The following is a 16,631-nucleotide window of genomic DNA, read 5'->3' as shown; positions in this document are numbered from 1 at the left end:
CCACTACGTCTGTATCTTTGGGGTAAACACCCAGTAGTGCAATGGCTGGATCATAGGGTAGCTCAATTTTTAACTTTTTAAGGGACCTCCACACTGTTTTCCAGAGTGGCTGTACCAACTTGCATTCCCACCAACAATGTAGGAGGGATCCCCTTTCTCCACATCCTCTCCAACAATTTAAACAACACCAGTCTTATTCCTCCACCCTCCCTCCCCTGGCAACCACCACTGCTTTTTGTTTTGTTTTTGTTTTTGTATTTTTCAGACTCCAGGCATAAGTAATATCACACAGTGCATGTCTTTCTCTGTCTGCTTACCTCACTTAGCATAATGTACTCAAGTCCATCCATGTTGTCACAAATGGCAGGCTATCCTCCTTTGTCATAGTTGAATAATATTCTGTTGTATATATCACATTTTTTTAACCCACTCAGCCACTGATGGGCATTTAGGTTGTTTCTATATTCCAGCTATTGTGAATAATGATATGTTAAATGGAGGAGTGCATATATCGCTTTGAAATTCCATTTTCATTTCCTTTGGGTGTATACCCAGAAGTGGAAGTGCTGGATCTTAAGGTAGATCTATTTTTTAATCAGAAATGTCAGTTTTTATTTTTATTTTTTATTTATTTATTTTTTAATAATAATTTTTTATTATATTATGTTAGTCACCATACAGTACATCCCTGGTTTTTGATGTAAAGTTCGATGATTCATTAGTTGCGTATAACACCCAGTGTACCATGCAATACATGCCCTCCTTACTACTCATCACCAGCCTATCCCATTCCCTCACCCCTCTCCCCTCTGAATCCCTCAGTTTGTTTTCATTTTGAGGAAATTTCATGCTGTTTGCCATAATAATTGACCAATTTACATCCCTAGCAACAGTACACAAGGGTTACCTCATCACCACATCCTCACCAACACCTCGACTTTTGTCTTCTGAGGAATGGGAGATACTGAATGAGACGAATTGCCCATGTTGAGTCAAGAGCAAAACACTGGGATTTCACGATGGTGTGGGGCATCTGGCTTCTGACAGATTTGGGTTCAAATTCTCCATTTGCTCATGAATAAGCTGCATGTCTCTTTATCTGTTCACTTTCCCTTTGAGTGTGAGTTTTCTTTTTCATAAAGTGGGGGCTGTTCAATTGTCCTTCTAGCCTGTTGCTGCAAGTTAGTTAACTTCATGTCTTAGCACTACTGTTTTCTCACCTGTAAAGTCTGTTATGGTTCCCATCTCTCCATGTGGTCACCAGAATTCTATCAAATAAAAGTTAAATCACCTGTCGAAGGACTTTGTGCATAATAAGCACTGGACAAATCAGATTTCTGTGGCTCAAAAAAGATAGACATCACAAGTTTACCTCTTTTTTAATGGAGTCATAAGACACTGGAAAAAAAAACCCCTGGAATTTGAGGTTTTGTCAATTCATGAGATGTAAGAGGATTTTTGGATGGAAGAAAGCACCAACTTTGTAAAAACAGATTGTATGGTGCTTCTGAGAATGAATGCCCAGCTTTGTGCCAGACAGAGATATGAAGTGCTTATTTTTAAAGAGAGGGCTTACAGAAAGGAACGATGAAGACTCCTTGAATGTAACTTTTGCTGCTTTATTTTTATTTTTGAGATAATCCTTTCAACAAGTTCACTGTATCTGCTGATGTTTGTTTTTATCACCTTACTGGACTTTGGAAAATGAAAGTTTTGCCAAAACTGAACATTGGTGAACAAATCCTGTCCCACTTAACATTCTGGATTTCTCCAGGGTAATGATCTCCCTTCCCCATCAGACTGTGTACTCCACGGAGGAGGGCATCTGGCTTCATTCATCTTTATACCTTGGTGCCAGGCACACAATAATTGCTCAATACATATTCGGCTATTTCTGACTTAGTGTGAGTATGTCCTTAAACCCAAACTAGTTCTTTTATGTGCTGCCGCAACAGGTAAGATGCAAATTGTTCAGGTCAAACACATCCTTATCATTCCTAATCTTTAAAATCCCTCCAAAATTTTTAAGGCCTTAATTTGTTCACATGCTCTCATATCTTACTTCTATAGATCCTTCCAGTGTGTCTAAATACCCCAGGATTCACTTTTTTTTTGAGTTAAGATATTAATTTCCCCTGATAAATACAAGTGCCAGCCCATTATGCCAAAGACAGCCATTCATACCTTGGTATAAATTAGTATGGTGAAAAGTCATGACCTTGAGGGACTAGGACACCAGAAAAGAAGTTCTGGTGAGGAGAGAGATTGGGATGTGTAAGTATTAGATGTTGCCACATGGAGATAGCACAGATCTGCCCAAACTCCCCCAGTCATAGGACAAAGGCCATGGCTGGCTGAGTGCATTGAGCTTTCATGAATGTAGGAGCCATGTCAAGAATCAGAAGTTCCACAAAGGGGGAGGCAAGACGAAGGAGAAGCGGGAAAGGAACAAAACACTGCCTAGAACCTTTTTTATTTTCTTACCTCTGTGCCAGGGGTGTGGGTCAAGGATGCGCCAGGCACACTTAAAAGTGTAACAGAACGATAACAGAAGGGAAGGCAACCTTTATCCCTACACAGTTTTGCTAAGTTCCACCCGTGAATGCAAACTCTGACATTGGCAGTGGTGTGTATTCAGTGAGCACTCACTACACGAGGCATCATGGTACAGGTTGGGGACCCCTGGTGAACAAAGCAGACCCAATCTCGTGTAGGAGAGATGACAAGTTGGTAGACATTTGTGAATACAGATGGATCAGTGAAGGGCAAATTATGGGGGCATTCTGGTAGCTTAAGGGGCCAACTGACCCAGATCAGAGAGTGTGGAGGTAGGGGGTGGTAACATCTAACCTGAGGCCTGAAAAATGGGTAGAAATGAACCAGGCAAGGGAGTGATGGGAAATACAAGTGTCTTGGTTACCCCCTTGGTTTATTCTCTTCCTGCCACTGAGATGCCCTTCTCATAATTTTCTTATTCTCAGTATCACCTATTAGTCTCCCTGAGTGACACATCTCTGTTCTTCTCATGACAATAGAGACCCCCTTTGTTAAGTACCCACTATGGGTCACATACTATGCTTAGGGCTTTAGAGGCAGAGCTCTAAATGCCCTTCCTAGGGCGTAAGGCTTCACAATCCTGATTGCACAGATGGGGAACCTAGGGAATAGAGAAGTTAGCTGAGACAATTACTCCAAGTCTGCATCCAGTTTATATTAGTTTGTTAGTGCTTCCATAACAAAGTAGTGCAGATTGTGTGTCTTAAATAGCAGAAATTTATTTTATTACAGCTCTGGGGGCTCGAACTCCAAGACCAAGTTGTCAGAAGAGTTGTTTCTCCTGAGGCCTCTCTCCATGGCTTGTAAATGGCCATCTTCTCCCTGCGTGTTCACATGGTCTTTCCTCTGTATCTGTCTGTGTTCAAATTTCCCCTTCTGATAAGGACACCAGTCATATTGAATTAGGGTCTACCCATATGACCGTATTTTACCTTAACCACCTCTTTATAAATATCCTACCTCTCAAAACAGTCACATTTTGATGTACTGGGGATTAGGACTTCAACATATGAGTTTTGGAAGGACACAGCTCATAAGATAGCCTTCGACTGGACCAAGCCCAAGATGAAGTCTCCAAGTTGACAGATCTAAACAAACCCCTCTCCTCCTAGGTATAAGGGAATGAGGTTTCTTGGGTATTGTCAGTCCTATGAGTAGGACCACATGTGGCTGAATTCTTACCCTCCTCATTCACACAGGAATCTGTGGCTGTGCCCAGATGTTCTGGACTCACCAGGAAAAGGTTGGCAATTGCTCCCATCCCAGTCCTGCTAGGCACAGCTTTTAGCAGGGACTGTATTCCTTTTGTAATAAAAGCTCTAGTCTCCTAGGCAATGATGATCAATGAAAGCTTCAACCATTCCATGAAAGGAAAGTAGAATGAATAGGCCAGATACACATCAGAATCCATTGACCAATCCTAGTACCACTAAATGCATGTCTGTCAGACATTACATTCCTCCTGATATGAAGCAATAGAAGACACACAACACCCCTTATGAAGTAATGTTGCTTAAGAATTAGAAACTGAAAAAAAAAAGAATTAGAAACTGAATCCAATCAAGCTTCTACCTTTAACCACTAACAGTTTATAACAGGAAATACAGCAAATAGAGTTTGAGTCTGCCAAGAAGGGGCAGAGGACATTAAAAGATGTGGCCTACTGCACACAGGTGTAGAGAACTGAAAGAATCAAGCAATTTACCTAATGGGGAGATACAGAAGGATTCCCATTAACATGAGAAATGATAAGAACGCCTATTCTCAATATATATCTATAGCAAATCCTTATGCTGTACACCTGAAACTAATATAATGTGATATGTCAATTATATCTCAATTAAAAGAAAAGAATGGCCACTATCATTATTTCTCCTCTGCATTGTACTGGAGGACCTAGACAATGCACTAGAACAAGAAAACAAAAAAGAGGTATAAGGATTGGACAGGAGGAATCAGTGTTGTCAATATTTGCCAATAATGATTATCTATCTAGGAAAGCTTTGAGAATTAACTAACAATATAGCTTTCCTTTATAATTAACCTCATGAACACAATATAATAGGAAAAAAATATCCTACTCACAAAAGCAACAAAACTTATGAGGCATCTAACTATAACAGCAGCAAGAAATGAGGAAGACATTTATGGGGGAAATTATAACATTTTGCTAATGAACATAAAAGAATTTCTAGATAAATGGAGAGAGATACCAAAGTTATAATAATGTAAAAAAAGCCCCTCCTTAAGTTAATCTGTAAAATGATAAAAACCTGATAAAAATTTTAACATGAAATTTGAAATTCTAGTTCACAATTCACATGAACATGTACATGTGCAAGAATATCTGATGAAAATATGAAAAAAAAGAACTAGGAACAGATGGTAAAATTAGAGATGAGAACAATATGGAGGATTCAAATATCCCCTTCTTCATGGCTAAAGACCTTGGCCAAGTTATTTAACCTCCTTATGCCTCTGTTTCTTAAATTTGGAGACTGGGGATGCCAGGAGAACCTAGCTCATAGAGTTGTGAGAATTGATGACTCACATATATACCTGTTTATGTAATTAAAATCTTAGAAGAGTACCAGGAACAGAGCAAGTACTGATCAAATCTTAGTAATTGTTAACTGCTACAACTACTGTTACTATCAAAGATAAATACCATGCTATAAATATATTACTAAAATAATTTTTTAAGACAGCATTATATTGTATGGGAATAGACATATAAAACAGTGGAAAAGAATAAGAGTAATGGAGCAGATTCACATATAAGTAACTTTAAATTTAAAAAGTGGCACTTTAAAAAGTGGACTATTTATTAACTCATGTTAGAACACTAGTTAGACATTGTAATACTTATTACAACCACACACCTGTTAGAATGTTACATTGTAATACTTACTACAACCACACACCTGTTAGAATGGCTAACATCCAGAATACTGAGAACATCAGATGCAGACGAGGATGTGGAGCAACAGGAACTCTCATTCACTGCTGGTGGGAATGCAAAATAGTACCCGCATTTTGGAAGACAGTTTGGCGGTTTCTTACAAAACTATATATATTCTGGCCATATAATCCAGCAACCATACTTCTTGGTATGGACCCAAAGATGTTGAAAACTTAGGTCCATAAAAATCTGAACACGGATGTTTATAGCAGATTTATTCAGAATTGCCCAAACTTGAAGCAACCAAGATGTCCTTCAGGAGGTGAATGGATAAACTGTGGTCCATCCGGACAATGGAATATTATTCAGCACTAAAGAGAAGTGAGCTCTCAGGCCTACAAAGACATGGAGGAGCTTTAAATGCTTATCAGTATGTGAAAGAAGCCGATCTGAAAAGGCTACGGACTGTATGAATCCAGCTACATTATATTCAGGAAAAGGCAAAACTATGGAGAGAGTAAGATCAGTGGCTTCCAGGGGTTGGAGGGGGAGAGAGATATGAATAGATGAACACAGGGATTTTAGGGGAGTGGAAATACTTTGTATGATACCATAATGATGAATACATCTCATTATACGTTTGTTAAAACCCTTAGAATGTACAATGAGAGTGAACCATAATGTGAACTATAGATTTTGTGTGATGATGACGTGTCAATGTAGGTTCATTGACTGTAACAAACGAGCCGCTCTTGTGGGGGATACTGATAATGGGAGTCTATGAATATGCAGGGCAAGGGGTATATGCGAAATCTCTTTGCCTCCCTCTTAAATATGCTAAGGACCTAAAACTTCTCTAAAAAAGTCTTAAAAAGGGGCGCCTGGGTGGCACAGCGGTTAAGCGTCTGCCTTCAGCTCAGGGCGTGATCCCGGCATTATGGGATTGAGCCCCACATCAGGCTCCTCCGCTATGAGCCTGCTTCTTTCTCTCCCACTCCTCCTGCTTGTGTTCCCTCTCTCGCTGGCTGTCTCTCTCTCTGTCAAATAAATAAATAAAATCTTTAAAAAAAAAATCTTAAAAAATAAGTTGAAATCCAGCCTGAAATGTTTGCACAGTATTTTTTTGTTTTTTGGTAGATTAAAGTTTGAGAGGCTGGCAAACTTTCTCTGTAAATGGACAGATGGTAAATATTTTCAACTTTGCAGGTCATTCTATCTCTGTCACAACTACTCAATTCTGCCCCCATAGCACAAAAATAGTCATAGTTGATGAATGGGCATGGCTGTGTTTCAACAAAACTTTATTTATAGAAACAGAAAATCTATAAGAGGTAGTTTTCAACCCTAACCCTATAATACAAAAGCATTAGAAGAAACTAAGGATGATATGCACTGGGTGTTATATGCAATTGATAAATTATTGAACACTATGTTGGAAACTAAGTATGTACTATATGTTGGCTAATTGAATTTAAATAAAAAAATATGAATCATGAAAAAAAAAAAGAAGAAACCATGGAGAATGTTTCTGACAGGAAGAGTAGTAAAGCATAAGAAACAGAAGGCAGTTAGAATGGCAAAAATTGACAAGGCAGGAAACAACAATTGTTGGAGAGGATGTGGAGAAAGGCGATCCCTCTTACACTGTTGGTGGGAATGCAAGTTGGTACAGCCAATCTGGAAAACAGTGTGGAGGTCCCTTAAAAAGTTAAAAATTTAAAAACAATGATTTCTCACCATTTGCTGCAACATGGACGGGACTGGAGGAGATAATGCTACGTGAAATAAGTCAAGCAGAGAAAGACAATTATCATATGGTTTCACTCATTTATGGAACATAAGAAGTAGGGAGATTGGTAGGAGAAGAAAGGGAAGAAGAAAGGGGGGGTAAACAGAAGGGGGAATGAAGCATGAGAGAGTATGGACTCTGGGAAACAAACTGAGGGTTTCGGGGGGGGATGGGATAGGCTGGCAATGGGTAGTAAGGAGGGCAGGTATTGCATGGTGCACTGGGTGTTATACGCAAGTAATGACTCATGGAACTTTACATCAAAAACTTGGGATGTACTGTATGGTGACTAACACAACATAATAAAAAAATTAGTTAAAAAAGAAACAGAGGCAAAGGAAAAAATTGGTAGACAAAATTAGCATTTAGAATCTCTTCAAAAATGCCTGCAAATCAGTAAGAACAAGATAATCCAACAGGAAAATAAGGAAAGGCTTCGGATAGATATATCAAAAAGAGGAAATTCGTGTGATTAATAACCAATGGAGATTTTCAACCCCACTAGTAATTAGGGAAATGCAAATTAAAGCCACAACGGGAGACCACTTGGCAACCATATTGGCAAAATTAAGTTTTACACAATCAAGCATTAGTGAAGGTGTGGGGAAATAAATCCTCTGACACACAGGTGTTGGGAATGTGAATTAGCACAGCCACTTGGGAGTTTAAACTGGCAATTCTTCTTAAATTTAAGAATCATATATCTTATGACCTGATCATCTCACTACTTAGTTTGTATTTGATAGTGCCTGTGGTAGTAAATGACATACGAAGATATGTTTTGCATTATCCTTAATAACAGTGAACAATTAGAAGCACCTGAGGTGTCTATCAGTTAAGTATATATTGTGCATATTCATAAAATTGAATATAATGGATTTTATAAAAATGGTGTGGTTCTATAGCAGTGGTTCTCACCTAGGGGCGATTTTGACAATATCTGGAGACATTTTTGTTATGACTGGGGTGGGGAGGCTACTGGCATCTAGCAGGTAGAGAACATTCTACAATGTACAGGACAACCCCCAGCATGAAGAGTAATCCAGCCCCAAATATCAGTACTCCCAAGGTCCAGAAACCTTGGTCTCTGTAAACTAACGTGGATTTCACTTTGTGATGTTGAGTAAAAATAAATAAATAAATAAATAAAGTTACAGATAGATACCTACCTTAAACCACAACACAAACTCATAATAATAATCTTATTTTATGTTTGTTCCCATGCCACATGCATACAGAGGTCTGGAAGGATGCCCATCAAATTCACCATCACAATTGCATGGCTGACCATTGCATGACTTTTAGCCTTATTTGTGGCATTTCAATTATTTAATAACAAATAGTTGTTTTTTTTTTAATGTTTTAAATCTTTTAAAAGACATTTAATTGTGCAAGTGACCTGGATGGGGAAGGATGAAGGTCGAGAGGGCATGTTAGGCAGACTCCTTGTCCCCAGTGGCCCATGCAGGGCTACTCTCCTGTCAACATCAGATTCCAGGGCCCCAAATCCCAAATTTGCAGAGCATTAGACTCTGCTTTAAGCCCCTGAGAAGCTCAAGTAATTGACTCACCCCTGGCAGGCAGGGAGGGAGGGAAAGTGAAGACATAGTCTCTCTGATTCCCTTGCAGGATCCCAAGGGGTCCTGGCATCCCTGTAGCAGAGGCAGAAGCAGTAGGACCACAGTGAGAGAAGGAGGCAGGTAGGGAGCAGAGGCAGCATAAATAATGGCGGTCAGGCTGAGGTAACCCCCCCCCCCACACCTACCCAGCTGGAATGCTCAGGGCAGTAACTCCTTGCTTTGCAGTCCAGCACTCACCTGTTCAGCCCTCACCTGCAGAGCAAAACAAACCAAGGATCTGCTGTTGGAGTGAGGCAGAGGTGGATGCACAGCCTCGACCCTGGGTGAGTCACCTTCCACACATTCCACCTGACTAGGAGAGACCTGGGGAAATGGCATCTGTCCTGGACTCAGTGAAGTCACCCTGTTTATACAAACCGTTGTTCAACTTCAGTCTATGGTGTGGGGGCAGCAGGTGGGGATCCACTTGTAGCTTCAAGACAGTGTGATGATAGCTTTTCAGGCATTACCTTTTTTGGAGCACACATTTCCTTATGAGGGAGGTTGATTGGATAGGTGAGAAATGGAGGTACGGAGACAGAAGAGTTGCCACTCAAAGTTACCCAGGATACCCGTCTGACTTTTCACCTCTCCCCTCTCCGTCCTGCCCAGAAACCAATGGTAAAGGATCAGGGAGAGGCAAAGAAAAGACAGAGATAAGAGGATTCAGGATAGAGAGGCTCCAGCAACCTCCAGGGGTATAAACTATCAGGGAGGCCCGAGGGACAGATGGGGTGATGGTGAGGAATTAAGGATGAAGAGAGGGAGAGACAAGGCAGGTAGGAGATATCTGAAGTGGGAAAGAGGGTGCAGAGAAGGGAAATCAAACAGTTTAACTAAGAGAGAGACAGGATGGGTGCAGACAGGTGGGGCCTGAGAGGCAAGATGGGATCTGAGAAGCAAGACAGACTTAGCCTGTGGCTGTCAGCCAGGGGCACTTCTGCTCCCCAGGAGACATATGGTAATATGCAAAGATACTTTTTTGGGGGTATTTATTTATTTATTTATATTATGTTATGTTAGTCACCATACAGTACATGTAGTGTTCCATGATTCATTGTTTGCGTATAACACCCAGTGCTCATTACATGTGCCCTCCTTAATACCCATCACCAGGCTACCCCATCTCCCCACTGCCCTCCCGTCTGAAACCCTCAGTTTGTTTCCCGGGGTCCATAGTCTCCCATGGCTCATCTCCCCCTCTGATTCCCCCCCTTTGGTTTCCCTTCTTTCCCCTAATATCCTCAATGTTATTCCTGATGTTCCACATGTAAGTGAAACCATGTGATGCTTTTGATTATCACAACTGAGAGGTGCTACTGGCGTCTATGGGTACCAGTGTTGCAGCTCAATCCTGAAATGCACACACAGTCCCCACCACAAGGGTGATCCAGCCCCAAAAGTCCCTAATGCTGAAGTCAGGAAACCCAGGCCTAGGGGTGTAAATGGGCAGGAGCTGACCCCACCATGGTTTCCTCTAAGTTCCAGTTAGCCAGATCTCTCTCTCTCTCTCTCTCTCTCTCTCTCTCTCACACACACACACACACACACACACACACACACACACACACTCTTTCTCTCTCTCTCTCTCTGGGCCAGTTTGGTTTATCTACAGAGGAATTCACCAGGTGTTCTGGTAAATCAATGCCAGGAGAAATTTAGTCCCCCGCTCTCCTGTCCTGGACCCATACCTATCATGGTTGTATGTTGTTGTTGTTGTTGTTGTTGTTGTTCTACTTAAAAAAATTAATAGGATTCACATTTTAAAGCAGTTTTAGGTTTATAAGAAATTGAACAGAGGGATGCCTGGGTGGCTCAGTCGGTTAAGCATCTGCCTTAAGGCCCTGTCTTCAGCTTGGGTCATGATCTTGGGGTCCTGGGATAGGTCCATGTCCGGGCTCCCTGCTCAGTGGGGAGTCTGCTTCTCCCTCTCCCCCATGCTCCCCCACTCATGCTCTCTCTCTCTCTCTCTCTCAAATAAATCAATTAAAAAAATCTTTTAAAAAATTGAGCAGAATTCATCAGTTGCATATAACATCCAGTGCTCATTACATCAGGTGCTCTCCTTAATACATCTGAAACTAATGATACATTATATGTTAACTAATTGAATTTAAATAAAGTAGAAAAAGAAAATAAAATAAATATTAAAAAATTTGAGCGGATAATGGAGAGATTTCTTATAGACCCCCCGCGCACAGTTTTCCCCTTAACATCCTGCATTAGTGAGGTACCACTGCTACAGTTGCTGAGCAAATATTGACACATTATTATTATTAACAAAAGTCTACAGTTTACATGAGGGTTCACCGTTGGTGTGGTACATGCTATGAGTTTTGACAAATGCACAATGTCATGTATCAACCATTACAGTATCATACAGAACAGTTCACCAGCTTACTCCCCCCCCACCCCCCGCCCAGACTTCCACCTATTTATCCTTCCTTTCTCCCCCCTGAGCCTCTGGCAACCACCAATCTTTTTGCTGTCTCCATAGTTTTGCCTTTTCCAGAATGAACAGGCACACCTCTTTAGGTGTATTCTGCATCTCCATCATTCCAGAGGGTGGTATATAGAGCTCTGGGCCACCCCCCCAGGACATGGTGACATCCTGTCTTCTCATACGTCCTCTCCCTTTCTTTCTTCATGGATGTGGATTTTTGTGATCTTAACTGATATGGGGAGGGAGTGTGTAAATGGTCCAGCATGGTGAAACTGACATCTCCCAAGTCCTGGGAGTGGCTTCTGACATTCATTAATAGCCACCAGTAAGTGGTGAGTATGACAGAGAGGTTAGGAAGAGATAAATTTTAGGGTCATTCAAATGTAGGTTCAGATCCTGGCTTCCTTATTCCAGAGCTGCAGTCCCTTGGACAAGTGATGTGTCTTCTGTGGGATTCAGCTGCCACATCTATAAAATGGGGATCATCCTTATAATGTTGGGGTAAAGATTTAATACAAAATGCATAAGCATAGGTGCTGGGTCTATAGAATACATCCAATAAAGGGTAGCTATTCTCATCAAGATCTCAAAATCCAGTGCCAGAGACGGTTTTATCTCCAGCATGATGCATGATGATGAAGATCATGATAAAGTAGGAGCCAGGAGTTTTAAACTCACTCAGGAGTCTTTGTTTTGGAAGCATGCAGGAACGAGTGACTAAATCTGCTTTGGGAAGAGAATGTCCAGGATGACATTTAAGCTGAATCTTAAAGACGAATAGGCATTTGATAGACAGAGAAGGGAAGGAACCAAGATTGGGGCAGAGAGAACATGCCAAGGAATTGCAACTGCACTATTCAGATCCTTGCTCTCAACTGGGGTTGACTTTGCCCCCGTGGGAATACTGGCGATGCCTGGGGATATTTTTGGTTGTCACCACTAAGCGGGGGCTGGTAGGCCAAGGTTCCTGCCAAACAACTTATAAGGCACAGAATTCCCCCCACCCCCAGCAAAGAATGATCTGGCCTTGAAAATCAAGAGTCCCACAGTTGAGAAAGCTTGCATTAGATGTAGGAGAGCTGCTGGAGGCTTGTGAGCACAATTCCCATGACCCTGGTCTCAACCATTCAGCCTCTTCTTGGAGGTTCTAATTTCCAAATAATTGACTTTGACTCACCCCTCTGAGATCTCAGAGTGACTGGGGGGGGGGGTTGTTGGGGCTACGGTCCTGGGGACCTATGGGCAGGTGCTGGCCCAGAAGTGGAGCAAGGATGCAAGGGACTCCAGGGAAAGGAAGCCAAGAAACTCTGGAAACTGGTGATATTTGGGGAATGCAGCCTCTAGTCACCAATGTAACCGCCGCCCCCTTCATTTCTCGCTACCAACCTGTCAGGGCTTGATCAGGGACCTGTGCCCACCTAAAAGGCCACCGACCACTTTTTCCCTATCTTTTTATTGTGGTAAAATACTATAACATAAAATTTACCATTTTAGCCATTTTATAGAATACAGTTCAGGGGCATTAATCACATTCATGGTGTGGTGAAACCACCACCTCTATCTAATTCCAGAACTTTCTCATCATCCCCATAGGAAACCCTGTGTCCATTAGCAGTCATTCCCTATTCTCCCTCCCCAGCCCCTGGCAACCACTGATATGCTTTAAACATCTGCAAGAATGAATATTCATAGCAACACTATTCACAATAGTGAAAAAGTGGAAACAACCCAAATGTCCACTAAATAGTGAGTAAATAGGCAAAATGTGGTTTATCCAAACAGTGGACTATTGTTCAACCACAAAAAGCAACCAAGTTCTCAGAACGCTATGCTACAAGTGGATAAACCTCAAAAACAGTATGCTGAGTGAAAGAAGCCAGACCCCAAAGGCCAGATAGTGTATGATCTCATTTAGATGAGTGTACAGAATAGGTAAATAAGAGACAGAAAGCAGATTAGTGGCTTACAGCCCTTTTAAACTTTATATTGCCTAATAAAAAGAAGATCATTTAAAAATGGTTAAGTTATTCATAAAGAGACATTGAAATCTCATTAAATTGAAGTTATTTCCTGATTGCAGACAATGTACGTTTGCTCACTTCGTGTATCGATTTATCATAGGTAGTGCTTTGCTCTGTGTCAGGTCACATTTAAGAATAACTCATTTATTTCTCATAACAACTCTTTGAAGTAGGCAGGGGAACATGGAGGTACAGAGAGCTGAAGAAACTTGCTCACATTTACACAGTAGGCAGAACAAGAATTCAAACTCAGGTTGGCTGGCTCCCATGTCCCTTTGTCTGACGGCCATGTTGCATTGCCTTAGAACATACAGACATGCCTCATGGGAGCTGGAAAACAGCCAGAAGGTTATTTCTACTCAGCCTCCTGCTTCTGACTTCCTGCATGGGTAACTCCAGAGGAAGAATCTGACTTGTTTTAAGTTAGAGGGGCAAGCTGGTCCAAGCAGTTGTAGCCATGGGGTAGGGGTATCTTGGGGTCTCTGAGGCTATGGGCAGAACAGGATTTCTCAGAAGGGAGTAGGAGAATACAGTGACAATGGCTGGAAGGTCCAGTGGAGGAACATTTTCATTTTGGGAGGCAACCCAGAAGGATAGTGAAAGGCATAGTCTTTGGAGATAGCCAGCCATGGGTTCAAGTCTTAGTTCTGCCATTTTGACAGCTTCACCTTCAGCAAGTAACCCAACCTCTATGCACACCAATATTCTCAATGAATATGCTCAAGATACTCAAAACGCAGGTGATAAAAACAGCACTCCCCTTACTAAATTAATGAGGGTGAAATCATCAGAGGCACAGAATGGGAACTCAATCAGTGTGTTAACCTTAAAAATAAAAACCACCAGTTATTGTACTGACAAAAGATGTGTTTATTTGGTAATAAAAGAGAATCACAATCCAGCACAAACAAGCTGCTGAAAAACCAAAGGCAGGCTTGGTGGAACGAAGGAGAAGTAGACTTTTTAAGGAGAAAAGGGGTAAGGCAGGAAGGCTGTTATAAAAAGTCCATTAGAAAAAACTGAATTCAAAGTATATTGGCTTCTCACTGGGAGAGCTTTAATGGGCCGGGAGTAGTATCCATGCCCAAGGTCAAGTCCACCTCTTCCTGTCTGGTTGTCAGGTTTGTAATCCACCAGGAGGGGCAGGGTGTGAGAGTTCTCCCTGCTGAAACCTCCCAGTGCATTTTAGTGAGGTTTCCCTCTACTAATTTTCGCAAATGTCAGCTGTCACTGATCAGGGGCAGCCTCCTGAGCAGGTCCAAGTATGGTGAAAGCCATTCTCCATCCAGTGGCTGACCTCTCTCTGTCACACTTCACCCCAGGCACAGCCTTCATGCAGAGAGGCAATTTCTCAGTGGTGACTGAATTCATCCTCGTGGGCTTCTCCACCTTCCCCCACCTTCAGCTGATGTTCTTCCTGCTGTTCCTGCTCATGTACCTGTTCACGCTGCTGGGGAACTTGATCATCATGGCTACTGTCTGGAGCGAGCGTGGCCTGCACACACCCATGTACCTCTTCCTGTGCACCCTGTCCATCTCCGAGATCCTCTACACCTTGGTCATCATCCCACGCTTGCTGGCCGACCTGCTCTCCATCCGCCACGCCATCACCTTTGCGGCTTGTGCCAGCCAGATGTTCTTCTCCTTCACATTTGGCTTCACCCACTCCTTCCTGCTCACCGTCATGGGCTATGACCGCTACGTGGCCATCTGCCACCCCTTGCACTACAACGTGCTCATGAGCCCCCGTGGCTGCACCTGCCTGGTGGCCTGGTCTTGGGTTGGTGGCTCGGTCATGGGGCTGGTGGTGACCATGGCTGTTTTCCATCTCACCTTCTGTGGACCCAATGAGGTCCACCATTTTGCTTGCCACATGCCACCACTGTTGAAGCTGGCCTGTGGAACTGATGTACCAATAGTGGCCCTGGGTGTGGGCCTGGTATGCATCAGCGCCCTGCTGGGCTGCTTTCTCCTCATCTTCCTCTCTTATGCCTTCATTGTGACTGCCATCTTGAAAATCCCCTCTGCTGAGGGCCGGCACAAAGCCTTCTCCACCTGTGCATCCCATCTCACTGTGGTGGTCGTGCACTATGGCTTTGCTTCTGTCATCTATTTCAAGCCCAAGGCTCCCCAGTCTCTGGAAAGAGACACCCTGATGGGCATCACCTACACAATCCTCACGCCCTTCCTCAGCCCCATCATCTTCAGTCTTAGGAACAAGGAGCTGAAGACCGCCATAAAGAAGACCTTCTTCAGCAAAGTCTACCCAGAAAAAATATAATGATCTGGGAAGAATTACTTGGAAACAACTAAATTGTATTACCAGATGTTACCATTAGAAATGGCACCCTGTAAACATGTAATAACCTATATTTATCTGATGCTTTAAGGTTTACAAGGACCCTTGAAGGCAACATCCAAATATACACACAATGGTTAATCAACATTAAGAGTGTATTAAGATGTATAAGATGATGACACACAGGGAAAATCAGATTTCATGATTCTTACCTGCCGCAGGACATTTTATCAGGCAACATCAAACCTAGGATCTGTTCTTCTCCTACCAGAAGCTGGGGTGGTCTAATTACTCCCATGACCATTAATCTATATTATGAAGAGAAATGGAAGATGTCAGGTCCCCACCTTTTACTAGGCAGCAATGGGTACCTACAACATGGATTTTGCAAGGCTACAAAAGACTGAGCCAGATAATAACAGAGGAGAGCAAAGCACCCAAAATTTCGGCATTGCACATATCTGTGCAACAGCAGTTAGGAATAGTAAATAGAGCAGACTCACAGAAAAAATAAAGGAAATCTCTGCATTTCAAGTGCACATCTTGAGCAGCTGCAGAGAGACAGAGAAGTCTCCACAATCAGTTCAAGGAAAAATCCCACCATGAGAAATCACCTATTGTGTTAGAGAGTGATGTGGCACACAGGCTGGTGGGGAGCTCTTTGTTGAGATACAATGAGTACAGAGTCCAGGATAAAAGCATATCTCATGATCAGACAGGCTTAACACTTCCCTGTGGGCATGAAGGGGGATTTAAGGTTGACCATACTACATAGTATGTATAATTTGTCAAAAATATATATATTTAAGAGAATGACAAATACTGTATAATATCACTTATATGGAAAACCTAAAAAAACTCGTAAAAACAGAGTAAAATTGTTGGTTACCAGGGACTGAGGGGGAATTGGGGAGATGTTTAAGGGTACAAATTTGCACCCAGTAGATAAATAAGTCCTGGAGGTCCCACCCACAGCATAGTGATTATGGACAATACTGTATC

The 16,631-nt window shown here is 42.2% G+C and overlaps 1 protein-coding gene across 4 annotated transcripts in view; it reads left to right on the top strand.

The window, feature by feature from the left end:
- Positions 1 to 15,611, top strand: part of LOC103677172 (olfactory receptor 10H1) — a 33,203-nt gene extending 17,592 nt beyond the window's left edge. For 3 of the 4 annotated variants that reach the window (XM_040629128.1, XM_040629126.1, XM_040629127.1), the window contains exon 5: positions 14,653 to 15,611. In XM_040629128.1, coding sequence (XP_040485062.1) covers positions 14,653 to 15,611 — 959 coding nt within the window. Of the gene's footprint in view, positions 1 to 9,048; positions 9,151 to 14,652 lie in introns of those variants that run through there. The other variant, XM_008706409.2, reaches the window with a different exon arrangement.
- Positions 15,612 to 16,631: the final 1,020 nt, after the last annotated feature.

The sequence above is a fragment of the Ursus maritimus genome, unplaced genomic scaffold (genome assembly GCF_017311325.1).
Source record: "Ursus maritimus isolate PB19 unplaced genomic scaffold, ASM1731132v1 scaffold_14, whole genome shotgun sequence".
In the NCBI taxonomy this organism is placed as follows: domain Eukaryota; kingdom Metazoa; phylum Chordata; class Mammalia; order Carnivora; family Ursidae; genus Ursus; species Ursus maritimus.
This window is presented reverse-complemented; position numbering and strand designations above follow the sequence as displayed.